Raw genomic sequence first — 27,856 nt, forward strand, 5'->3', positions numbered from 1 at the left:
TTACACAAAATAAATTTTATTAAGTATAGTTTCATATTTGGAAGAATTTTCAGCCTTACAGATGTGATTGTCTTTAAAATACATAATTAGTTTTTTAAAATACACAAGTTATATACAAACATTAGTAATACAATCTCCAAAATATTCAATAAAGGTATTTGGGTGAGACTTATAGAACTGACTTAGCAATTTCTTCTTCTCTTTGGCAGACAGTTTTGAATTCTCATCAATAGTTTTTAGTAAATTCAACAGCTCATCCTTGGTTGCCTTCTCTTTATTTTCAGAATAGTCACTGGGAGTAATTCTCTGGCAATAGATATAGCCTTCAAGTTTAAAAATAAAAATCTCAGTTAATAAATAAATTCTTCAGATTAAAGTAGAAAAATCAAGCAATATTTTAAATATTTGTGTTGCTTTTCCTAATTTTATAAAATACAATAATGATTCTTTTTTAAAAAATATTTATTTATTGGGAGTCAGTGAAGCAGATCTTCAGGTGTCTGTCTTTCTCTCCCCCTGGCTGTCTCCCCCTCCTCTCTCCATTTCTCTCTGTTCTATCCAACAATGATGACATCAATAATAACTACAACAATAAAACAACAAGGACAACAAAAAGGAATAAATAGTTTAAATTATTTATTTATTCCCTTTTGTTGCCCTTGTTTTATTTTTGTAGTTATTATTATTGTTGTTGACGTCATTGTTGTTGGATAGGACAGAGAGAAATGGAGAGGGGGGGGGGAGAGAAAGACTCCTGCAGATTAGCTTCACTGCTTGTAAAGCAACTCCCCTGCAGGTGGGGAGCCAGGGGCTTGAACCAGTATCCTTAGGCTGGTCCTTGCACTTTGCCCTACCTGCGCTTAATCTGCTGCACTACTGCCCAACTCCCACAATAATGATTCTAAGCTTTGCTTACTTTAAATTTTTTTATTGTTAAAGCAGTGCTCAATTCTGACCTATAGTGGTGCTTGGTACCATTATTATTATTTTTTTTCTTTCTTTACTTTCCATTTCTGATTGCCACCAGGGTTATCACTGGGGCTCTGTGCCTGCACAATGGATCCACTGCTCCCGTCAGCCATTTTTTTTTCATTTGTGATTGATAGTTGGTTGCAAGATTGTAAGATTAAAGTGTATAGTTCCACACCACACCCACCAAAGTTCTGTGTCCCCATTCTCCCACCTCCCAAAGATAAACCACTATAGTTCTCACAAGTCCTAGAAATAGTTTGTCTCCTTTTTTTTTTTTGCCTCCAGGGTTATCGCTGGGGCTTGAATCCACTGCTCCTGGAGGCTATTTTCCCCATTTCGTTGCCCTTTTGTTGTGGTTGTTATAGCTGTTGTTGGATAGGACAGAGAGAAATTGAGAGAAGAGGGGAAAACAGAGGGGGAGAGGAAGATAAGACACCTGTAGACATATTCACGCTTGTGAAGCGACCCCTGCAGGTGGAGAGCTGGCAGCTGGAGCAGGGATCCTTCTGCTGGTCCTTGCGCTTTGCGCCACCTGCACTTAACCCACTGGGCTACCGCACAGCCCCCAATAGTTTGCTTTCTTTTTGTTTGTTTGGTTTCTCATTTGGCAAGACAGAGAAATTGAGTGGGAAGGGAGCAATAGAGAGCTAAAGAGAGAGAGAGAGAGAGAGAGAGAGAGAGACTCCTGCAGCCCTGCTTCATCACTTGTGAAGTTATCCCCCTATAGGTAGGGACTGGGGGCTTGACCCCAGGTCCTTGAGTATGACATGTGCTCAGTCGGGTGTGCCACTGACCAGTCACTGACTTTCTAACCATGGTCAAGTTGCATTTTGACATCAAGAATCTGCTAAATTGGGATTAACTAAATAGATTTCTTAGAGATCAGCTGAAATGAGGGCAACAAAAGGGAATAAATATTTTAAAAAATAATTAAAAAAAAAGATCAGCTGAAATGGAAGTATAACTATTTATAGCAAAACACCTCCAAGTAAACCATAAGAGTTTCTCTTTGAGGGGACCAGGTGGTGGCACACTGGGTTAAGCACACACAGTACGAAGCCCATACAAGGATCCAGGTTCAAGTCCCTGGCTCCCCTCCTGCAGTGTGTGTGTGTGTGGGGGGGGGGGATTTACTTCACAAGTGGTGAAGCCGATCTGCAGGTGTCTGTCTCTTTCCCTCTCTCTCTCTTCCCCTTTCCTCTCAATTTCTCTCTGTCTAATCCAATAAAAATGGAAAAAATGGTCGCCAAGAACAGTGGATTCATAATGTAAGCACCAAGTTAAAAAACATATTCTCTTTGGAAAATCACTAAAATATTCTGTGACTGGGCATAAAGCATTAGATTTTCATGTCTGAGGTTCTTTGTTCCATCCCCAGCACCACGTGTACCTAAATGGGGCTCTAGGGGGTGGTGTGTAGCATGTGCAGCATGTGTGCGTGTGCGTCCCTATCCGTGTATGTCTCTCCTCCGTCTGCCTTATGTAAAACACTCTTATATGCAATAAACAAGCCATTAAAAGAAAATATTTCTCAGGTTACCTGCATCTTGATTTGGGTCTCTTCCCTTCTGAATAGCCATGAGCTTAACACTGACAATTTTATGCAGAGTTCCAGGAATCTTAAGAAAAAAGGAGTAACATGGGAGTAACATTATTCAAGTGCAGTTTAGTCTAATGATCCAGTACACTGATACAACTTAGCAATTTACAGAATATTACCTTAAAGACATCTTTTTGGTGATCCACTAAAAAAAGTACCAGAAGATCAGTTTTGCCTTTGGATAAGTTTTTATTGTCAACAATAGCTTTTGAGAATATCCTTTTCACAACCATTCGATTGTCACTCTACAAAAATCAAACACATTTTAAAAATAAATCTAGTCAACAAGGGCAACAAAAGGGAATAAATAATAAATAAATAAATATTTTTAAAAATAAATAAATTTAGTGAGGTTGGGTGGTGGCACACCTAGTTGAGTACACATAGTACAGTGCACAAGAACCTGGGTTCAAGCCTCTGGTCCCTATCTGCAGGGGGGAAGCTTCATGAGTGAGGAAACTGTGCTGCAGGTATGTCTTCTCTCTTTCCTCTCTATATTCTCATTCCCTTGCAATTTCTCTGTCTCTATCCAAAACAACTGAATTTTAGCATAAAGGGCAATGTTGAATATAATATAGATTATTCCACACACTTGATTCTGAAGAGGAAATGATCTGATAAGAGTCATTTAAGTACTAAGGATATGAACTACAATTAAACAGACAAAAGACTTACTTCTTTCTGCAACTTAAATTCAGAAGGATGTGCTGCAACAGCCATGAAATACAGTAGTCTTCTAAATTCTTCTCTCTTTGGGGAATCTAAAAGCTTTAGAAAGAGCTGAGTCGCTTCTAGTGCAATTTCAGTCTTCCCATTCACTTTACCCAAAAGGAAAAAAAAAAAAAAAGCTCTTAATTTGGGGTAAATCTAAATGTAAACAGAACAAAATTCAGTGACTTGGAAGGTTGCACAGCAGTAGAGCTCTGGACCTGCAAGCAAGATGTCCCAAGTTTAGTCTCCAGCACTGCTTATGCCAGACCACTGCTCTTGCCCCTCTCTCTCTCTCCTGTCTACCTATCTCTTGTGAAAGTTTTTTTTTTTTTAAAAATAAAAGGGTCGGGAGTCGGGCAGTAGCGCGGTGGGTTAAGCACACGTGGTGCAAAGCGCAAGGACTGGTATAAGGATCCCAGTTCGAGCCCCCGGCTCCCCACCTGCAAGGGAGTCGTTTCACAGGCAGTGAAGCAGGTCTACAGGTGTCTGTCTTTCTCTCCCCCCTCTATCTTCCCCACTTCTCTCCATTTCACTCTGTCCTGTCCAAAAACGACGACATTAATAATAACTACAACAATAAAACAAGGGCACCAAAAGGGAATATTTTTTAAAAAGTTATCAAAAATAAATAAATAAAAGGGTGGTCCAGGAGGTGACACAGTGGATAAAGCATTAGACTGTCATAAAGTCTTGAGTTCAATCCCCAGCAATATGCGTGCCAGAGTGACGTCTGGTTCACCTGTCTTGCTCATCAATAAATGAAAATAAATAAATAAATGGAACAAAAATGAAAGTTTAAGATAAACATTAAGCTTATAAAAAATTATTTCCAGTGCAAAGACTGGTTTAAGGATCCTGCCTGGTTCAAGCCCCCAACTCCCCACCTGCAGGGGGGTCGCTTTACAAGCAGTGAAACAGGTCTGCAGGTGTCTATCTTTCTCTCCCCCTTTCCATCTTACCCTCCTCTCTTGATTTCTCTCTGTACTATCCAACAATAATAGCAACAAGAGCAACAAAAATGGCCTTCAGGAGTAGTGGATTTGTAGTACAGGCATTGAGCCCCAGCAATAACCCTGAAGGCCAAAATAATAATAATAATAATAAAAAAGATGTATTTCCAGAGTCAAAGTTAGTATAGGAATTATGACAAATGACTTCCAGGGATTGAACTCAGGACCCCATGCTTGAGAGTCCAACCCTTCATCCACTTCGCCACTTCCCGGACCACTCAAGTCTTTTCTTTCTATCTTTATTTTGGCCACCAGGGTTATCACTGGGACCAGGTGCTTGCCCAACTCTTGGAAGACATTTTTTTTTTCTTTCCTGTAGACAGAAGTCAGAGAGACAAGAGACAAAAGAAGAAATGCCACAGCACTGCTCTAACATTTGTGGAGCTCACCTCCCCCATCCACCTCCACTCCTACTCCAATTACTTACATGGAGGCACTCCCATGTAGCAGCCCAGGGCTTGAACCTGAGTCCTTGTACATGGTAAAGCATATGCTCTACCAGGTGATCCACCTGATAACCTCCAAACAGTGCCATTAAAAAGTATTATTTATTTATTTATTTATTTTATACCAGAGCACTGGTTAGCTCTGACTTATGTTGGTGCAGGGGATTGAACCTGGGACTTTGGAGCCTCAGGCATAAGAGTCTCTTTCCATAACCATTATGCTATCTACCCCTGCCCTATTTTATTTATTCATTATTATTTAAAAAATTTTTTTAAATTTATTTTCCCTTTTGTTGCCCTTGTTGTTTTTTATTGTAGTTGTAGTTATTATTGTTGTTGTTACTGATGTTGTTAGAAAGGACAGAGAGAAATGGAGAGAGGAGGGAAGAAAAGAGGGGGGAGAGAAAGACAGACACCTGCTTCACTTCCAGTGAAGCGACTCCTTTATTTATTTTAATGTGAGAGAGATACAGAGAGAGACACACAGAGGAAGACAAGAGCTCTGCTCTTTTATTTTATTTATTTATTCCCTTTTGTTGCCCTTGTTGTTTTATTGTTGTAGTTATTATTGATGTCGTTGTTGTTGGATAGGACAGAGAGAAATGGAGAGAGGAGGGGGAGACAGCCAGGGGGAGAGAAAGACAGACACCTGCAGACCTGCTTCACCGCCTGTGAAGGGACCTGCCTGCAGGTGGGGAGCCGGGGGCTCGAACCGGGATCCTGATGCCAGTCCTTGAGCTTAGCACCACCTGCGCTTAACCCGCTGCGCTACAGCCCGACTCCCTCTGCTCTTCTTTATGTGGTGCTAGAGACTGAACCTGAGGCCTAGGACCTTCAAGCATAAGTCTTTTTGCATAAATATTATGCTGTCTCTCCAGTCCTGTTTTTTAAGATTTGCTTGTATTTATTTCACAAGAAGGTAAATAGGCAGGCAGACAGAATATAGGAGCACACACATCAGGGATCAAACACAGGTCCTCATCTCGACAGTCCCCAGAAACACAGGTCCTCATCTCGACAGTCCCCAGCTTCACTACTGTGCCACCTCCCAGGATGCCACACTCCATTTTGTTTCATCTTGAGGACAACTAAGAAAAATTCTAGTGTAAGAAGTGATTTACCTAAGAGCTCTGCAATTCCATTATGAACATCAGATAAGTGATTTAACAGAGGTTCCCTACTACTGTAATATTTGCCAATGGCATCAAACAGGAGTTCTTTCAGTAAGTCTGTTCTGTCTGGTTGCTCAGGAAAGTTTCTGCTTATGTCCACGACCATCTGATCTGGAAGATATTCCAAGCAGTCAATTGCTGCAGAAAGCCACTCATCTTCCCTGTGGGAGGGAAAAAATTTTACTTAAAAGATAGCAAATATATACACAGTGTCTAACATATTAGGCATTTCAAATTTATTACTAGGATACATTTCTAAACACTTCGTAAGATTTGTCGTTAGTCTGTAGTAGAAAGTCTGGTCTAACACTATTATTTATTTATCTATAGAGACAGATAGGCAGAAAGGCAGAGAGAGAAGGATAGGGAATAAAAGACATCATAGCACCAAAGTTTCTTTCAATGTGTTAGGGGGCTGGTTTGGAACTTGTTTGTGAACATAGCAACACAGTGCATGATCCAAGTAAGCTATTTTACTGGCTTGCCTTTTTTTTTTTTTGCAAAAACAGATGCTATATTAATACAGACCTGAAAGATAAATCAAAATTCAAGCTTTACACTTAAATATTTTTAAATATTTATTTTCCCTTTTGTTCCCTCTGCTGTTTTATTGTTGTGGTTATTATTGTTGTTATTGCTGTCATCATTGTTGGATAAGACAGAGAGAAATGGAGAGAGGAGGGGAAGACAGAGAGGGGGAGAGAAAGATAGACACCTGCAGACATGCTTCACCACCTGTGAGGTGACTCCCCTGCAGGTGGGGAGCCAGGGGCTCAAACCGGGATCCTTATGTCTGTCCTTGCGCTTCACGTCACTTGCTCTTAACCTATTGTGCTACCACCCGACTCCCTACACTTAAAATTTTTAAATGGATGCCCAGAAACTCTAAAGTACTTATTCATGATTCTAGAATAATCTGGATCCCTAATATAATTTCTAGACCAGCATTTTCCTAATAAAATGTTACTTTTTTCAGAGTTCTGTGTACAATATATTTCTTACAGTGGCTAGAATAGGATAAAATTTCAAAATAGTTAAGTACAGTGGTCCAGGAGGTGGCGCAGTGGCTAAGGCACTAGATTCTCAAGCATGAGGTCCTGAGTTCAATCCCTAGCAGCACATATACCAGAGTGATGTCTGGTTCTTTCTCTCTCTCCTATCTTTCTCATAAATAAATAAATAAAATCTTTTTAAAATAGTTAAATATAACTATTGCCATTTTTTGTGAAATACCAGTTGTGTAACATCAGAAAAAAGCTACATTTCAGGGAGTCGTGTGGTAGCACAACGGGGTTAAGCATAGGTGGCACGAAGTGCAAGGACCAGCATAAGGATCCTGGTTCGAGCCCCCCCACCCTGGCTCCTCACCTACAAGAGAGGTCACAGGCTGTGAAGCAGGTCTGCAGGTGTCTTTCTCTCCCCCCATCCTCCCCTCCTCTCTCCATTTCTCTCTGTCCTAACAACAACGACATAAAATAACAACAATAATAACTACAACAATAAAACAAGGACAACAAAAAGAAATATTTTTTAAAAGCTACATTTCAAGAAATAAAATGGCTAGCTTTTAATATTCAATTTGCTCATACATATAGAAAAAATTTAGTTTGATATTTTATTTATGTTAATGACCAAGATACAGAGAGGGACCAGAACAATGCTGAGCTATGGCTTATGGTGGTGCTGGAGACTGAACCTGGGACCTCAGAGCCTCAGACATGAAAGTCTTTTTAATTTTTTTCATTTATTTTCCCTTTTGTTTCCCTTGTTCTTTTTTTATTGTTGCTGCAGTTATTGATGTTGTCGTTGTTAGGACAGAGAGAAATGGAGAGAGGAGGGGAAGACAGAGAGGGGAAGAGAAAGATAGACACCTGCAGACCTACTTCACTGCCTGTGAAACGACTCCACTGCAGATGGGGAGCCGGGGGCTCGAACTGGGATCCTCATGCTGGTCCTTGTGCTTTGTGCTATGTGTGCTTAACCCGCTGCGCTACCGCCTGACTCCTGGCATGAAAGTCTTTTGCAGTGGTCTGGGAGGTGGCACAGTGGATAAAGCATTGGATTCTTAACTATGAGGTCCCAAGTTCTATCCCCAGCAGCACATTTAACAGAGTGATGTCCGGTTCTTTCTCTCCTATCTCTCTCATGAATAAATAATTTTTTTTTTTAATTCTTGTGGTCCAGGAGGTGGCGCAGTGGCTAAAGCACTAGACTCTCAAGCATGAGGTCCTGGGTTTGATCCCCAGCAGCACATGTACCAGAGTGATGGCTGGTTCTTTCTCTCCTCCTACCTTTCTCATGAATAAATAAATTCTAAAAAAAAAAAAAAAAAAAGTCTTTTGCAGAACCATTATGCTGTCTCCCCAGCCTGGGAAAAAAAAAAAAACTTAATTAAAAACCCTTCAGGAAAAAAATTATAATAATAAAAATAAACCCTTCAGGAAAAAAAAAGAAAAAAAAAACCCTTCAGTACTGGAAAGCCAAGTGGTGGTGCACCTGGCTGAAGGCACAAATTACAATGCTCAAGGACCCAGGTTCAAGCTCTGGTCCCCACCGGAAGGGAGGGGAAACTACATGAGTGGCAAAGTAGTGCTTCTGATGTCTCTCTTCCTATTTCTCTCTCCCTCTCAATTTCTGTCTGTATCCAGCAAAATAAAATAAAATCCTATAAATTCAGGACAACTAAGTCTACCACACCCAGAAGCATTATCTTGGGCAGGTCACTTTACTTCTCGGGGTATTGATATTATCACATTAAAAAAATTTATTTATTTGTTTGTTTGTTTATTCCTTTTTGTTGCCCTTGTTTTATTGTTGTAGTTATTGTTGTTATTGATGTTGTCGTTGTTGGATAGGACAGAGAGAAATGGAGAGAGGAGGGGAAGACAGAGAGGGGGAGAGAAAGATAGACACCTGCAGACCTGCTTCACCGCCTGTGAAGCGACTCCCCCTGCAGGTGGGGAGCCAGGGGCTTGAACTGGGATCCTTACACCAGTTCTTGCACTTTGTGCCACCTATGCTTAACTTGCTGCACTACCGTCTGACTCGCTTATCACATTTATTTGTTTGTTTGTTTGTTTATTCCACACTACCGTCTGACTCCCTTATCACATTTATTTATTTATTTATTCCCTTTTGTTGCCCTTGTTGTTTTATTGTTGTAGCTATTGTTGTTGTTGTTATATAGGACAGAGAGAAATGGAGAGAGGTGGGGAAGACAGAGAGGGGGAGAGAAAGACACCTGCAGATCTGCTTCACCGCTTGTGAAGCAACTCCCCTGCAGGTGGACAGACAGGTAGGTGCTTGAACCTGGATCCTTACACATCGGTCCTTGTGCTTTGCGCCACCTGCGCTTAACCCACTGCGCTACCGCCTGACTCCCTTGTTATCACATTTTTAAGAAGATATGTTTCAGGTAACTTTCAGTATAATTGCTGTATTTGAAATTTAAGAATTATAACATATTTTTATCTTACTTCACATAAATATAACTGTCATTTTTGTAGAATAAGTTTTCTAGTACATATGTAACATTCAATAACTAATATGTTGGAATTAACTTTTTCATACATCTTTTTGTTTGTTTTAATATATTTTTATTACGGAGTCAGGTGGTAGCGCAGCGGCTTAAAGCGCAGTTGGCACAAAGCACAAGGACCAGCTTAAGGATCCCGGTTCAAGCTTCGAGCCCCTGGCTCCCCACCTGCAGGGGAGTCGCTTCATAGGTGGTGAAGCAGGTCTGCAGGTGTCTGTCTTTCTCTCTCCCTCTCTGTCTTCCCCTCCTCTCTGCATTTCTCTCTGTCCTATCCAACAATGACGACCTCACTAACAACAATAATATCTACAACAATAAAACAACAAGGGCAACAAAAGAGAGTAAATAAATATAAAAAAAATTTTTTTTAATTAATTTTATTTATTTTCCCTTTTGTTCCCCTTTTTTATTGTTGTAGTTATTATTGCTGTTGTTTACTGATGTCGTCGTTATTGGATAGGACAGAGAGAAATGGAGACAGGAGGGGAAGACAGAGATGGGGAGAGAAAGACAGACACCTGCAGACCTGCTTCACCGACTGTGAAGCGGCTCCCCTGCAGGTGGGGAGGCAGGGACTTGAACCGGGATCCTTACGCCAGTCCTTTTGCTTAAGTTATCTTTTTTAATATCCAACTTTTTTTTTTCTTTTTTTTTTTGGTCATTACTGGGCCAACTTTTTCAGATAGAGAGACAGAGGGAATGGGGGAGATAGCATAATAGCTCCCCAAACAGACTCTAATGCCTGAGGCTCTGAGATCCTTTCCAGCACCACCATAAGCCTGAGCTGACCAGTGCTCTGGGAAAAAAAAAGAAGAAGAAGAAAGTAAAAAACGTTTGTTATTGAGTCAGGTGGTGGCACACCTGGTTGAGCACGTTATAATACGCAAGGACCTAAGTTCAAGCCCCCATCTTTATCTGCACGGGAAAATCTTTGCGAGCAGTACTGCAGGTTTCTCTCTCTCTCTCTCTCTCTCTCCTTCCCCTCTTCCCTCTCAAATTGTCTTTTTTTTTTTTGCCTCCAGGGTTATAGCTGGGGCTCAGTGCCTGCACTACAAATCCACTGCTCCTGAAGACCGTTTTTCCATTTTATTGAATAGAACAGAGAAATTGAGAGGAAAGGGGAAGATAGAGAGGGAATGAGAAAGACAGACACCTGCAGATCCAATTCACTGCTTGTGAGGCAGCCACCTTGCAGGTGGAGAACTGGGGGCTTGGACCCAGAGATCCCTGCGTGGGTCCTTGGGCTTTGCACTCTGTGCACTCAACAGCCCGTCCCCCTGGCTATCTCTATCCAATAAATACATAAAGATAATATTTTTTTCCTCCAGGGTTATTGCTGGGCTCGGTGCCTGCACCATGAATCCACCACTCCTGGAGGCCATTTTCCCCCCCTTTTTGTTGCCCTAGTTGTTGCAGCCTCGTTGCGGTTATTATTACCATTGTTGACGTTGCTTTTGTTGTTGGATAGGACAGAGAGAAATGGAGAGAGGAGGGGAAGACAGAGAGAGGGGGAGAGAAAGATACACACCTGCAGACCTGCTTCACCGCCCATGAAGCGACTCCCCTGCAGGTGGGGAGCCGGGGGCCCGAACCAGGATCCTTAAGCCGGTCCCTGGGCTTTGCGCCACGTGTGCTTAACCCACTGCGCCACTGCCCGACCCCCAAAGATAATTTAATATTTAAAAGAGATTTAGAGAGACAGAGGAAGAGATGGAAAAACACCACAACACTGAAGCCTATCCCAAGTCAGAACTGGGCTTGAACCTGGGTCACACACATGGGAAAGTGGGTACCTGCCAGATGAGCTATCTTGCCAGTCCCTGAACTGTTTTAGTTCACTGGGATAAGGGAATTGGCAATGTGCTGAAAATGTAAGTTGGATATCTTCTTCTTTTTTTTTTTTTTTTTTTGCCTCCAGGGTTATTGCTGGGGCTCAGTGCCTGCACTACAAACCCACTGCTCCTGGAGGCTATTTTTCCCATTTTGTTGCCGCTATTATCGTTGTTATTGCTGTTGTTGTTGTTGGATAGGACAGAGAAATTGAGAGGGGGGGGGAGAGAAATACAGACACCTGCAGACCTGCTTCACCACCTGTGAAGTGAACCCCCTGCAGGTGAGGAGCCAGGGGTTTGAACTAGGATCCTTACACCTGTCCTTGCTCTTTGCACCATGTACGCTTAAACCGCTGCGCTTCCACCTGACCCCTGTTGTATATCTTTCTTAAATAGATTTAAGAAACCACTGGAACTGGGACATGACATTCTGAAACAAGCATTAGATCCTCAAGCATGAGGTCTCAAGTTCAATACCCAGAATTACACATGCCAGAGAGATGCTATGGTTCTCTTGCCCCCCACCGCCCATCACAAATCTTTTTAAAAGAAAATGATATATTCATTTTTTGTTGTTGTAGTAGTTATTATTGTTGTTATTGATGTCACTGTTGTTAGATAGGACAGAGAGAAATGGAGAGAGGAGGGGAAGACAGAGAGGGGGAGAGAAAGATAGACATTTGCAGACCTGCTTCACCACCTGTGAAGCAACTCCCCTGCAGGTGGGGAGCTGGGGGCTCGAACCAGGATCCTTAAGCTGGTCCTTATGCTTCATGCCACGTGCACGACCACCCAACTCCCATGATATATTTATTTATGGGAGCAAATAGAGAGCCAAAGAATCACTCTGCTACATTCAATGTTGGCTGGCGCTCACACTTGGGACCTCATGATTGAGCAACCAGAGTTCCATCCACTGTACAACCTCCCAGCCTCTTTCAAATACTTCTAACACCTAACACCTAACTAGACTGAAATATTATTTCTGCTAAGGCGATATAGTAAAATGTTACTAATATCGGAAATATAAGAATTTATAGCCCTACCCCACTGAACTGAAGGGATCTTTGGTGCTGTGGTCAATTTTACTATCTAAAAAAAAGTACTGCGGGGGTAGATGGCATAATGGTTATGCAAACAAACTGTCATGCCTGAGGCTCCAGAAGTCCCAGGTTCAATCCCCCACCACCATCACCCCCACACCACCATAAGCCAGAGCTGAGCAGTGCTCTGGTTAATTTAAAAAAAAAAGTACTTAGTTGAGTTTCAGTTTTCCTCTGCAATACTTCCTAGGATTTTTTTTTCTCTTAAAGATTTATTTATGATAGAGACAGGGAGGAGTTTCAATAAGAATTCCTTTAGCACTTGAAAATAAAAGCTTTCAGGGGTTAGATAGCATAATGGTTATGCAAACAGCCTCTCATACCCGAGGCTCCAAAAAAGTCCCAGGTTCAATGCCCCCACACCACCATAAACTAGAGCTGAACATTTATATTCAGGAATGTAGCCAGTGTGAGAATAAGACTACTTTTGTTATATTTTTTTAATGAAACTAGTTAGCTACAACATAACATAGTTAAGAGGAATAATAAAAGATTATAATAATACATGTAATCAAAAGGCATTCGGGAGTCGGGTGGAAGCGCAGCGGTTTAAGCGCACATGGTGTGCAAAGAACAAGGACAGGTATAAGGATCCTGGTTCAAGCCTCTGGCTCTCCACCTGCAGGGGAGTCACTTCACAGGCGGTGAAGCATGTCTGCAGGTGTCTATCTTTCTCTTCCCCCTCTCTGTCTTCCCCTCCTCCATTTTTCTCTGTCCTATCCAACAACAACGACATCAATACTAATAACTACAACCAAAAAAAAAAAAAGGAATAAATAAATATTTTTTTTAAAAAGGCATTCAAGGGGCATATAAAAGCATGTGTATTCAAAGAATTGAAAGAATTTCCTGGGCCTGGGGGTGGCAGTGGGCAAGGACACAGGTTCAATCTCCTGGTCTCCACCTACAGGGGGAAGGCTTTTTGAGGGGTGAAGCAATGCTGCAGGTATCTGTCCGTCTCTCTCCCTCTATCTTTCCCCTTGCCCTCTCAATTTCTGGCTGTCCCTATCCAATAAATAAAGATTAAAAATTAAAAAAAAAAAGAATTTGCCAAATGTGTTTATTTGGTTCCAGGTCCCTCTTATGGTCAGACAACCTGAAGGGACTGAAGCAGCTGTACATTTTAATAAAGGACAGAGCATAATAATAATTTTTTCCACTTTGTATGTTTCTTCACATAACCATTTTCTTCATGAGTTTTTGCATAAATATTTGATGTGCAAGGAAATGTTGCAAGGAACTTGAAAAATAATGAAACTAAAATCCTTTTCTAATTTTAACTTCAGTAACGTAGTTTACTTTCCCAAATGCTGACAATATCAGCTAACAATGTACTATCTCATCCTGTGGACATGAAGCACTAAAAGATTATCTTAAAACCATTATCTATTATCTTTACACAAACAGAAGTTACATATATTTTATTTTACATACTGAGAGTCACTATAAGCCTTCAGAATCCCTCGATCCAGATAGTTACTGCTGTTGATCAGGTCAGGCTGCCTCTGAGGTTGAGGAACTTTATGCACAGCTTCTTGCTGTTTGAGTAAGGAGTCAAGAAGTGGAAGATCTATCAATTGTAGTAGACGCCCAATTGTTTCTTCTTGCCATACTTCATTAATAACTATATAGGGAAAATGACAAGGTGAAAAGTAACAATTAATAGTTACTTGATGCTCATCACTATATTTGTCTAGGCAGGTCTAAGCTCATAAATCTGTGAGGAGAAAGAGAGAGAGAGGGAGAGAGAGAATCTTATAAAGTGGTTTCTTAGAACAAAGTTAAACAATTCCAGATTTGTTTTAATGTGTAGGAGAATAGACTTTGGACAACAGGAATTCTTTTCATTCTTTGTACTATAAAAAGCAGTATGTCAGAGATAAGAGATCAAGTCATATAACATGTTAATAAGGACTTTGGAAGAAAGAATGATCCATTCAATCTGAAAACTGGTTTGAAATTACTGGCTGCAGATTATTCCACTCAGGGCTTCCACAAATGGAATGGGGGAGGGACTGTGGAAATCAGTCATTAAACTACATTCCACTGCCACAGACAAGGAAGAACATGAGAGTTCTGTTAATGTTTTAGTATGTTTTTCAATTTTTTACTTAGCCCCAATAAAATCTTAGGATAAGAAACATCAGAAAGCACGTTACATAAATAAAAAATATACATGGCAAAAGACTTCAGATTTGAACCTCTGCCAGCTGATAAGACAAAAGTCAGTGTTCAAGTATTGCAACACTGATCTATTTGTTGAAGATAATAGACCTCTGTTAAAACTTAATATAAACAGCCTTAATGCACAGTGTGCTCTTTGTGTTCCAATATTTTAATTCTAATAAAGATTCAGATTGAAAGTCTTTTCAAGCTTTTTATAAAGTTAAGCCTTCCATTTCTTATTTGTATCTTTAGCTTACCTTGTGGAGACAGGGTTGTGGAGATATTTACTCGAGGGGAGTTAGTGGGTTTTAAACTCAGGTTTTCCCAAAGATCCTCTAAGCTTGTTGACTTGATATCAGGTGACTTACATAAAGTATCTGCACACCTAAAGTAAAGTTATTTAATAAATTAATGCTTCTAATAGTTATGCAAAGTCATTCTCATGTCTGAGGCACCCAAGGTCAGTCCCCAGTAACACCATAAGCCAGAGCTGAGCAATGCTCCAATAAAAATAATTAATTATTAATAATAATAAATTAATGTTTATTAGCAAGCTCACCAAAATATTTTTGTATTTTAAAGAGCTTCTAAAAATATATATTTTAGAGTTAAAAAAACAAGTATGGGCTGGGTTTGAGCCCCCGGTCCCCACCTGCAGGGGGAAAGCTTTACGAATGGTGAAGCAGGGCTGCAGGTGTCTCTCTGTCTCTCTCCCTATCACCCCATCCCTCTTGATTTCTGGCTGTCTCTATCCAATAAATAAAGATAATAATAATAAAAAAACAAGTATGGGGGGTCAGGCGGTAGCGCAGCGGGTTAAGCGCACATGGCTCAAAGCGCAGGGACCGGCATAGGGGTCCCAGTTTGAGCACCTGGCTCCCTACCTGCGGGGGGGGGGTCACTTTGCAAGCGGTGAAGCAGGTCTGCAGGTGTCTCTTTTTCTCTCTCCCTCTCTGTTTCCCCTCCTCTCTCGACTTCTCTTTGTCCTATCCAACAACAACATCAATGGCAAAAATAACAATAGGGACAACAACAAGGCAACAACAAGGACAAAAAAAAAGGGAGGCGGAATGGCCTCCAGGAGCAGTGGATTCATGGTGCAGGCACTGAGCCCCAGCAATAACCCCGGAGGGGGGGGGAACAAGTAGAAATTAAAGAGTAAAATACATAACCATTTTACGTACTTCTGAAGCATACCAAGTAAATTCTCCTTTGAACAATTATAGTTAAGTAAATCAATGGCAAGAGTTTTTTAGTTTCTGATTAAAAAAAACAAAAAAAACTTCTATACCCAGAAATGGTGTTATCTAAAAAGTACCTATTGGGGCCAGGCAGTGGTGCACCTGGTTAAGCGCTCACATTATTGTGTGCAAGGACCCAGGGTCAAGTCCCTGGTTCCCACGTGCAGGGGAAAACTTCATGAGTAGTGAAGCAGGGCTGCAGGTGGCTCTCTGTCTCTCCCCCTTTCCCTTCCCCCTCTCAATTTCCCTGTCTCTATCCAATAATAAATAAGTAAAAGAAACACCTTATTACCTTTCTAAAATCTTCAAAGTCCCCAGATTCTAGTTACACCTGGCCCCAAGAGTTTCAGAGAAAGCACGTGGCAACTGCATCTGGAAGTACTGTGTTCTATCTTATTTCCTTCCTACATACAGTGTTTTGTTTTGTTTTGTTTTTTATTGTTGTAGTTATTACTGTTGACGTTGGATAGGACAGAGAGAAATGGAGAGAGGAGGGGAAGACAGAGAGGGGGAGAGAAAGATAGATACCTGCAGACCTGCTTCACCGCCTGTGAAGCGACTCCCCCTGCAGGTGGGGCTGGAACCTAGATCCTTATGCCAGTCCTCATGCTTTGCCACCACCTGCACTTAACCCACTGCGCTACTGCCCCGACTCCCTACATACAGTGTTCTATTATGTTTTAAATGCAGGTAAAATATATTTGAAAGGAAATACACTAAAACTGATCCTGGGGGGGACTGGGAGATAGTTCATGTAGTAAAGTGTATACTTTATCATGCCAAAGAACCCAAGTTCAAGCCCCTGGCCACCACATGAGAACACCATACAAAAGGGGAAGCTTCACAAGTAGTGAAATGGTACTGTGGTTATCTCTCTTTTTGTCTCTCAAGATATTCTGGTAAAAGGGGACTAAGCGAAGTCCACTAGGAGCAGTAGTCCAGCAAATACAAAACCCCAGTGAAGCCCTAGTGGCAACAGAACAAAACAAAAAAGTTCTTGGGTCATATTTGAACTGTAAGGGCATCACTGCTACACAGTTGAGCTGAGTGGAATATAATGGAAAAGTTGGTTTATGTCAAGGTAACTGAGTTCATCACTAGGAGCAATAATTCTGTGCCCCAGGGCCCTTCTAACTGATTCCCTCTTCACCACCACCACTATGGCAGCCTTCATGTGTAGCCTACACCACTGCAATACATTCCTAACTAGCTCTCTTCACAAGGTGTCTACACCCAGCTGTCAGGAAGGCACTTCTAAAAGACAATCATATCATGAACTCTTCCCATGGCCTATTCCAACACTTACACAATCAAATCTAAACTCCTTAAAATGTCAGAAAGCCCTCTGCATTCTCACTCCCACATGCTTCCCATACATCTACTGCTTTCTGGATTCTAGTGATATACTACCTGCCTGCCTTCATCTCTGATTTTGTTACCACTCTGAATATAAACTTTTTTTGCACTACAATTGCAACTTGAAACAGAAAAAAAAAAAATCGAAGTTTGTAGGTTGTTTCTTTTGAATATAAAATGTGAATAAGTAAAATTCCAAGTAAACTTCTAAAGTAAACTATACCAAATTTACCCACAGAAGTAACACAAAACCAGCAACAGAATTTCAGTAAGATGTATACAACACCCTACCAAAAGCACCACGACAATCTAACAATAGCTACTAACCTGGAAGGTGAATGTAATTTGTTTTCTTTGCCTAACTGACTATCTTGGTTGGGTATCGTTGTGAATCTATAAAGACTGCAACTACTATCTTCAAATGTAGGCTTTTTGTCCTTTCCAAAGACTTTGGTTGGAACTGCTTCAAATACTTTGTGGTCCATAAGGGCTTGACACACTCTCACCACTTTGGCCCGAGGAATATCTACGTCACCAAAATATTTATTCTGAACTAGGTGAGAAAAAATGACATCCACAGCTTCTGAACCAACAAAGCAATCATTGTGTCTCTTTAAATGGTGCCTTCGTCTTTTCACTTCAACTTGGGTTTGAAGAGTGTTGACAATGCTGCTCCATATGTATGTAGCTCCAAATGGCTTCTGGGCCACACTGAAACCTAGAGTGGAAAAAAAAGTAAAGTGATCTTGTTCGCTTGCAATAAGGCCTAAGTAACTCTTAAGCAAAAGTGGCAGTTTCCAAAGTTACTTAGAACAGTTATAAGGAAAGATTGTTATCAAAATATTAAATTATTAATAGCAAGTCATTAAAAATGTAATGCCTATCATATGCTATGTGCTAGGATAACAGTGAGCAAGATTAAGACCCTATTCTCTTGAGTTTATATTTTTATGAGAAAATACAGAATAGATAAATATATGTCAGATCAATGCTAAGAAAAACTGCAGAAGGGAAGAAAATTCTATTTTAGACATGGTGTCAGAATTTCTGACAAGATGATTATCTGAACAGAAACCTGAGTAAAATCAGGAAGCAAGCTGTACAGACAGATATTTAGAGCCAGGACAGAGAGAGGGAAGTGTGCTCTGCTAGGACAGAAAGGAGATCAGCACAGGTATAGTGGGTGACAAAGGGAGAGAGATGTAGAGAGAAGTGAGATCAGAAAGGAGAAGACATGGGGGGCTGGGAGGGGGGAGTGAAAATCAAGTAGGGTCTAGAGGCACTTACTTATGTGCAAGAACTGTACTAAGTATCTTAGAGAAATTATCTAATCTCACCTGCCATAGATCATTTATTCTTCACAGCCAACTCCTATAAGGTCAATATCTCTATCTGAGGTGGAATACACATACACAAAAGTGTAACTTCCAAACATTACATTTTAAGAGGTGGTCCTGGGATCTGGTTCATGGTCTATATAATTTCCCTAGAAAGAAAGCCCACCTACATAGGGAAACACACGCAATGGTTGCTGGAAATAAATCAAAGTTCTTAAAGCTTCCTATTGTGGAGGCTTGTGGTTTAAATAACTTTGTAAGCAAACAGTTTAGCTCCTGACCAAAAGTAGCTTAAGACCCATTGCAAAGACAGGAAAAGCACTTTAGAAAGAAATCAAGGCCTTGTCAAAGCCAGAAAACATCCTTTCAAAGGTAGCTTATCATATTTTCCCTCATTGTAACAAAATGGTACTTGATAAGACTACAAGTAGAAAAGGAGAAACAACCAAGAGGAAAAAGAAAATGAATCTGGTTTTAGTAAGCTGATGGAACTGAATCTAACTATTCAGCTTGGCAGCTGACTAGCTCTTTTTACATAAATACTGATTATGTCCTGTCATGGGCTCTACTTTTCAATGGCTCTCTGAATATTTAATGGTTCTACATTTTTCAGTGACCTTCTTAATATGCAGTGGCCTGCCACCACCAACACCAACACCACCCCATCACCCAGTCTCACTCACACACGTGATTTCACTGCACTGGGCTGACTTTTTCAGGTGCAGAAAGAGAGACAGAGAAACACCACAGCACCAGAGCTTCTGCCACATGCTAGTATTCCCATATGATGTGCATGTCAAGGCAAGCAACCTACCAGCTCAGCTATCTGGTCCCAATGATTCTTTATTTCTTTTAATAGCTCACAGAACAATCGTTGACATATGGACAGAGTTTCTCATCTCCCTGTGATAGGTGTTAAAATTCAAAAGCACTTCCATGCTCAACTTAGGTCCTTTTCCACCATCAAGCACCAGGACCCTAATGCCTACTCCACTGCCTTTATTTCTGTTCCTTCCTTTCCCACAATCTTTTTTGCTTTGGTGGGTTCTCATTTTTAAGCCCCCCCCCCTTTTTTTTTGCTGTCTATAACTTTATTATTATTATTTTTCTGTCTATAACTTTATTATTATTATTTTGCTGTCTATAACTTTATTATTATTATTTTGCTGTCTATAACTTTCTTTTTATTTTTTATTTTTTGCCAGAGCACTGCTAAGCTCTGGTTTATGGTAGTGCAGGGGATTGAACCTGGGACTTCAGAGTCTCAGGCACAAGAGTCTCTTTGCATAATCATTATGCTATCTATCCCTGCCCTATTATTATTTTATATATATATATATATATATATATATATATATATATATATATATACATATATATATATCTTGGCAGAAAAGTTGAAAACATTTTTACTTGCCTTCAGGTAGTCTAAAAAAAGGAAAACAACACATAATAGTATAAAATTGAGTAGTAAGGAAAAAGTTTCTTTATAGAGAAAGCAGCTATTTGCTATGGTCCTGCTTGTTTCAAATAATGGGAAATTTAAGAGGAAAGTAAAGATAATCCTTAAAGATTGTTCCTAAAGGACAATAAAATTTCACTTAATCCACTAGAATCATAATTTTAAGTGGGTCATTTGGAATTCATCTTTAGTGATGCAATAAATATAAGGAGTATATTGAGGGGCTAAACAGTGGCACATCTAGTAGGGTGCATACATTATAGTTATAGTGCACAAGGACCCAGGTTCAAGCCCCTGCAGGTAGGTGTGTAGTTGTGTGTATACATATGCATGTATGCACCTGTCTCTGTCTCTCTCCCCTCTTGCCACACTCCTCCATATCCCTTTTTCCATTTCTGTCTAACCAAAATGAATAAAATATGTTTTAAAATTTTATTTATTTTCCATTTTGTTGCCCTTGTTGTCTTTTTATTGTTGTTGTAGTTATTATCGTTGTTGTTATTGATGTCATTGTTGTTATATAGGACTGAAATGGAGAGAAGAGGGGAAGACAGAGAGAGGGAAAGAAAGACACCTGCAGACCTACTTCACCACCTGTGAAGCAACTCCCCTGCAAGTGGGGAGCCAGGGGTTTGAACCAGGACCCTTACACCGGTCCTTGCGCTTTGCGCCATGTGCGCTTAACTTGCTATACCGCCCAACTCCCGAATAAAACACTTTTAAAGGAGAAAATTGAACACTGCTCACTTATAGTACAATTTTGTAGCTGCTAAGAAGTTTAACATCTTTCTCATATACTCATCCTTTACTGTTTACTTATATATCCCAAATACCAAAAGTAGATGGGTAATTTACTATCTACCCATGATTAGGATGCTAGTTTAAAATCATCAGCAAGATTTTTTTAATTACAAAAATTATATTTTAGGGCAGAGGAGAGAGCATAATGGTTATAAAAGAAGATTTTCATGCTTGAGGCACCAAAGGTTCAATTTTTCACATCGCCATAAGCCAAAATTGAGCACTGCTATGGTAAATGAATAAATAAAATTATATTCTAGTGTCCTGAGAGGTGACACAGTGATTAGAGTGTTAGAATTACAAGAATGGGGGAGTCGGGTTGTAGCGCAGCGGGTTAAGCGCAGGTGGCGCAAAGCACAAGGACCGGCGTAAGGATCCCGGTTCGAACCCCGGCTCCCCACCTGCAGGGGAGTCACTTCACAGGCGGTGAAGCAGGTCTGCAGGTGTCTATCTTTCTCTCCTTCTCTCTGTCTTCCCCTCCTCTCTCCATTTCTCTCTGTCCTATCCAACAACGACAACAACAATAATAACTACAACAATAAAACAGCAAGGGCAACAAAAGGGAATAAATAAATAAAATAAATATTTAAAAAAAAAGAATTACAAGAATGGGCTCTCAAGGTAATCCCCAGCATCACTATGCCAGCATGATGTTCCAGTTCTCTCCTCTTTCTCTCTCCTTTATGTACATGCGCTGCCGGTGGGATTGAACTGAGGACCTCATGCTTGAGAGTCCAGTGCTTTATCCACTGCATCACCTCCCAGACCGCCAGTTCTCTCTTCTCTTTATCATGAATACATAACTCTTTTTTAAAAATACATTTCAGGTGGTTCAGGAGGTGGCACAGTAGATAAACCACTGGATTCTCAAGCATGAGGTCCTCAGTTCAATTCCTGGCAGCACATGTGCCAGAGTGATGTCTGGTTCTTTCTCTCTCTCCTCCTACTTTCTCATTAATAAATAATAATAAAAAAATCTTAAAAGAGATGGTCCAGGGGATTCGACTTCCGGAGGCGGAGCTACGAGCAGCAGATCGCTTTCTCTCCTCTTCTCCCCTCTCCTCTCCTCTCCTCTCCTCTCCTCTCCTCTCCTCTCCTCTCCTCTCCTCTCCCGGATCAACTAGGAACACCAAAGGAGACCACCCAGACCGAAACAAGACAGGACTAGAATGACCACAGGAACCCAGTAAATCACACATGAGTACAAACACGCGTGGCTGGTGACAGAGAGGAGAGAGGGGCCTAAGGAGAGATTAAGTGACTGCTAACAGTTCAGCAGTTTATCAGTTGAGACACCATCTCCAGTCTGCTCCACCAACAAGGGGAAAGCTTAAGGGAGGAGAGGACTCCCCAGAGACTCACCAAGTGCAACTCTGAGTCTCCATTGCTACTACCCTCAGAATCTGAGCAGTGGCAGGGAGGGACACCAGGGGACAGAGATCTAACCGGGAAACTCAGGAGAAGACCTATACCTCCGTGGCATAGCTGAGGGGCTGTGAATGTCTCTTTGCATAACCACTGAATTATCTCTGCCACACCCTGCTTTATCTCTTGGTCAGGAGTCAGTGATGAAGCTAAGAAGCCTATTGATAGTTTAAAAGCCCTCAGGCTCCCATAGCCTACAGGGAAGAAAAAAAAAAAAGAGGCTTTTACATCACTGAGCTCCAACTCAGGGATTGAAAAAACTGTTAACTTCCACCACGGTAAACCCTATAATTAAATTACTTAGACACAAGTCAATCCAGGCAATAGTGATCAATAATTTGAAAAGTACTGATAAAGGGAACTCATAACATAATATATAAAATGGTTAAAACAACAAGAAAAAATATTGGAGACTCGAACCAGGACAAGAGTCCAGCTAAAAGTCCTCCAGAGGGCAAAGCACAAAACAACGAGTTCAACATCCAAACATTAGCTAAGGAAATAATAACAGGAGTGAGTAAAGAATTTGAAAAAATTGTAATCAGAAATGCAGGAACAACAAATGAGAATATGGAAGAAAATTCTAATTATCTCATGGTTATTAGAGAGCTGAAAGCTGAAATCGCTGAGCTAAGAAGGCAACTAGCTGAACAAGCTAAAACAGTATCAGAGCAGGGCAACAAAATAGATGAACTCCAGAAAACAGTAGAGGGCAGAGAGAATAGAATCTATGAGGCTGAAGACAGAATTAGCAAGACTGAGGATGAATTAGAGACAACTAAAAAAGAAGTAAGAGATCTCAAAAAGAGATTAAGAGATGCTGAAAATAACAACAGAGTCCTATGGGATGACTTCAAAAGAAACAATATAGGCATTATTGGCTTACCAGAGGAAGAAAGAGAAGGAGAGGAAGAAAGCATTCTCCAGGCCATAATAGCTGAAAATTTCTCTAGTCTAGACAACACCAAAGACATAAAGATTCAAGAAGCCCAGAGGGTCCCAAACAGAATTAACACAGACCTAAAGACACCAAGACATGTCATACTTAGAATGGAAAGGAATTAGGATAAAGAAAGGATCCTCAAGGCTGCAAGAGAAAAACAAAGAGTCACCTACAAAGGAAAACCCATAAGATTAGCAGCAGACTTCTCCATACAAACACTACAGGCCAGAAGAGAATGGCAAGATATCTATCGAGTGCTCAATGAGAAAGGCTTTCAGCCAAGAATACTATATCCTGCTAGACTGTCATTCAGACTAGATGGAAGCATCAAAACCTTCTCAGACAAGCAACAGTTGAAGGAAGCAACCATCACCAAGCCTGCCCTGAAAGAAGTTCTGAAAGGTCTTCTATAAACAACCAGACCACCACAAATAGGACATATATCAAAACACTCTAAAACTCTACAAGAATGGCGTTAAAATATCTTCAATCTTTGATATCAATAAATGTGAATGGCCTGAATTCACCTATTAAAAGACACAGAGTAGGAAGATGGATCAGAAAACACAACCCAACAATATGTTGTCTACAGGAAACTCACCTAACTCAACAAGACAAACACAGACTTAAAGTGAAAGGATGGAAAACTATCATACAAGAAGTGGTCCGGGAGGTGGCACAGTGAAAAAGCTTTGGACTCTCAAGCATGAGGTCCTGAGTTTGATCCCCGGCAGCACATGTGCCAGAGTGATGTCTGGTCCTTTCTCTCTCTTCCTATCTTTCTCATAAATAAATAAAATCTATAAAAAAAATTTTTTTTAATCTTAAAAGAGAAAAAAAAACATTTTGGGTCAGCAAGATAACTAATTTGGATAGTGGACTTCCTTTTTATTCATATAGCCCAGGTGTGAGCTGAGCCCCCACTACAGGAAATGAAGCTTCGGTGCTTTGGTCTCCTCTCTGTCTTTTTATTTTTTTTAATACTTTATTTATTTATTATTGGATAGAGACAGCGAGAAATTGAGAGGGGAGAGGGAGGCAGAGAGGGAGAAAGACAGACAGACACCTAGACACCTGCAGTCCTGCTTCACCACTCATGAAGCTTTTCCCCTGCAGGTAGATATCTGTCTTTTTAATAAAAAAAAAAAAAAGAAAGAAAAGAAAAAGAAAGTTGACCTTAAGTAGTGAAGTGCCGGTGAAAATAAAAAGAAATCATAATTTAAAATTAAAGCTACTTCATGTGCCAAAAAATTAATGCCAGTTTTCGAAATGTCATGTGAGCAACTGTAGGAATTCAATTATTGAGAATCAACTAAATAAATCAAGTTGGGACAAGATTTATTAATTATACCATATTTACTTTCTACTGGATAGAACCAGAATCAGCTGGTTGTCTGGAAATCAGGCACTTAACGGAATCTCATTATACATCCATGTTATCCCTGGTATCCAGACTTCAAAAGCAGTTATACTGTTTCCAACAACAACAGTGACGGTGAGTAGTTAATATTCTTCTACTTGTTTATTTATAAATGACAATTCCATTGGCTAAGAGGGGTATGATTCCACACAAATCCCACCAGAGGAGCAGTTAATATTGTTTTTTTAAATATTTATTTATTTATTCCCCTTGTTGCCTTTGTTGTTTTATTGTTATAGTTATTATTGATATCATTGTTGGGTAGGACAGAGAGAAATAGAGAGGGGAGGGAAAGACAAAGAGGGGAAGAGAAAGATAGACACCTGCAGACCTGTGAAGCGACTCCCTGCAGGTGAGGAGCCAGGGGCTCGAACCAGTCTTTGTGGTTTACGCCACCTGTGCCTGACCCGCTGTGCTACCGCCCGACTCCCTCAGTTAATATTCTTCCTTCTGCAAGGAAGAAATCCAAAGCACCAACAGACATATGAAAAAATGCTTAACATCACTGATACCAGGGGAATGCAATAAAAATGACGAGGAGATACCACTTGACACCTGTGAGAATATTATGCATTAGAAAAGATAGAATCACCAACTGTTGGAGAAGCTATAGGGGGAAAGGGACACTCTTATGTTATTGGTGAGAATGTAAATTGGCCCAACCCCTATGGAAAATAGTCTGGAGGTTCATGAGAACTCTAAAAAATAACTTAGCTTAGGAGCTGGCCAGTGACACACCTGACTGAATGCACATATTACAACATGCAAGGACCAGGGTTCAAGCCTCCATTCCCCTGCTGCTAGAAGAAGCTTCACTAGCTATGAAGCAGTGCTGCAAGTGTCTCTCTCTCTCTCTCTCTCTCTTCCTGTCTATATCTCCTCTCCTCCCCTCTCAAATTCTCTCTGTCCTATCAAATAAATAAAATGAAAAAGAAAAATAGTTGAGAGAGAGAAATGGGCTTTTCTTATGACCCAGCATCCCTCTCCTAGGGATTTACCCAGGTAAAACAAAACACCTATCCAAATAGAGCTATGCACACCAGTGTTCATAGCAGCATAGTTTTTTAAATTAATTAATTTTTAATTATTATGATTTTACCAGAGCATTGTTCAACTCTGGCTTATGGTGGTGCGGGGGACTAAACTTAGGGTTTTTGGAGCTTCTGGCATGACAATCTCTTTGCATAACAGCAGCATAGTTTTTAACAGCTCAAACTTGGAAGCAATCCAGATACCAAAGGACAGATGAGACAGATGAATGGCTAAGAAAGTTGCGGTACACACACAGACACACACACACACACACAGACACACACACACATATATAATGGAGTACTATGAAGCTGTTAAAATGATTAAGTCATCTCCTTTGCAACATCCTGATCAGAATTTAATGGCATCATACTGAGTAAGACAAGCCAGAAAAAGAAAAACCAGTACCAAATGACCTCACTTAAGAGCTGGAACTTACAGATAAAGGATGCTAAGGAAGGACCTAAGGTGGAACTTAGACTCGGTGTAGTCTATTTCACCAAAGCAAAGGGCTCCAGGAAAAGAGGGAAAGGGACAAGATGAAGGGACACTGGCATCCTGGTGTGTCTCTAGACACTAATCAAGGGGAGATGAGAGATTATGCCTGTGTGTTTAAAACTGTACTATAAACCATTAAGATTTGAAAAATAAAAAAGACAAAAATATTCTCTTCTGGGAGAACTGAAAGTGACTATTATATTATAAAATATTAAAATACTATTTCATTATCAATAGAAGTTTGACTTTTTTTTGTAGACTCTTTTTTTCTTTTCTTTCTTTCTTTTTTTTAACCAGAGCACTGCTCAGCTCTGGTTTATGGTGGTGCTGGGTACTAAACCTGGGATCTCAGAGCCTCAGGCATAAAAGTCCTTTGCATGACTCTTATGCTGTCTCCTCAGCCTTGGTAGATTTCAAATACATGCAAAAGTGTGTCTTGAAAAATAGCTACTGTTTTCAAGCAAGTAAGGATAAAACATGGAAGGTGTTGGTAAAATACTCTCAAGCATGAGGTTGAGGGTGATTCTTGGCACTACATGTGTCAGACTGATACCCTAGTATGTGCACTTTCTGTCTCCTATTAATTAATGCATCTTCTTTAAAAAGAGGTTAAAAAGGGTTGAAACTGCTTGGAAAAAAATATTAACTAGGGAGTCAAGCGATAGTGCAGCAGGTTAAGCGCACATGGCACGAAGCGCAAGGAATGGTGTAAGGGTCCAAGTTGGAGCCCCCGGCTCCCCACCTGCAGGGGAGTCGTTTCACAAGCAGTGAGGCAGATCTGCAGGTGTCTATCTTTCTCTCCCCCTGTCTTCCCCTCCTCCCTCCATTTCTCTCTGTCCTGTCCAACAACGGCGATATCAGTAACAACAATAATAACTAGAACAATAAAACAAGGGCAACAAAAGGGAATAAATAAATATTTTTTTTTAATTTTCTTCCTTCCCCACCTCCAGGGGAGTCGCTTCACAGGCGGTGAAGCAGGTCTGCAGGTGTCTGTCTTTCTCTCCCCCTCTGTCTTCCCCTCCTCTCTCCATTTCTCTCTGTCCTATCCAACAATGACATGACATCAACAACAACAATAAAAACAAGGGCAACAAAAGGGAAAATAAATAAATATAATTAAAAATTCTCTTCCTGATATACAAGAAATTATGGATGAAATTTACATAGAAGTAATGCTTCCTTCCTTAGTTTTTTTCTCCAAGTCTTCATATTATTATTAATAAATAACTTTCTAAGTATTTACTATATGACACATTTTACCTTCTCTCATTTAATCCTATAAGCCTCTGAGATAATTATCAATAATCCTATCTGAGAAAATCGAGACAGTAAACTAAACAAACTTGGTGTCAGTTACACAGGTAGGACATATATATTGGATTTCTCTAGTATTGAAATGTAAATACATTAAAAGTCAGCTAGCATACAGTTTTAGTGTTAATCTTTTTTTAAAATTTATTTCTTTATTGAGGAATTAATGTTTTACATTCAACAGTAAATACAATAGTTTGCACATTAGTGTTAATCTTTTATTGAATTAAGAAAAAGAGCTTGTTTACTGAACGAAATGAAGTATGATTAAAAGAAGCAAAAGAAAAACAATTTGGGGGCGGGGGTAGATAGCATAATGGTCATGCAAAGAGACTCTTATGCCTGGGGCACCAAAGTCCCAGGTTCAATCCCCCACATCACAATAAGCCAGAGCTGTGCAACGCTCTGGTGTTTTTCTCTGTGTCTTTCTCTCTCTGCAGCTCTCTCTCTCAAAAAAAAAATACTTAAAAAAAAAAAAAA

At 40.3% G+C, this 27,856-nt stretch overlaps 1 protein-coding gene across 1 annotated transcript in view; it reads right to left on the bottom strand.

Annotated features, from left to right (window-relative positions):
• DEPDC7 (DEP domain containing 7) overlaps nt 1–27,856 on the bottom strand; it is a 39,775-nt gene continuing 11,919 nt past the window's right edge. The window contains exons 2-9 of the mRNA XM_007530094.2: nt 17,472–17,862; nt 14,805–14,932; nt 13,816–14,005; nt 5,861–6,072; nt 3,248–3,390; nt 2,692–2,817; nt 2,513–2,591; nt 1–323 (exon numbers count right to left, since the gene is read on the bottom strand). Of these exons, the coding sequence (XP_007530156.1) occupies nt 109–323; nt 2,513–2,591; nt 2,692–2,817; nt 3,248–3,390; nt 5,861–6,072; nt 13,816–14,005; nt 14,805–14,932; nt 17,472–17,862 (1,484 nt within the window). The 3' untranslated portion in view covers nt 1–108. The remainder of the gene's footprint in view (nt 324–2,512; nt 2,592–2,691; nt 2,818–3,247; nt 3,391–5,860; nt 6,073–13,815; nt 14,006–14,804; nt 14,933–17,471; nt 17,863–27,856) is intronic.

Source organism: Erinaceus europaeus, chromosome 17 (assembly GCF_950295315.1).
Source record: "Erinaceus europaeus chromosome 17, mEriEur2.1, whole genome shotgun sequence".
Classification (NCBI taxonomy): Eukaryota; Metazoa; Chordata; class Mammalia; order Eulipotyphla; family Erinaceidae; genus Erinaceus; species Erinaceus europaeus.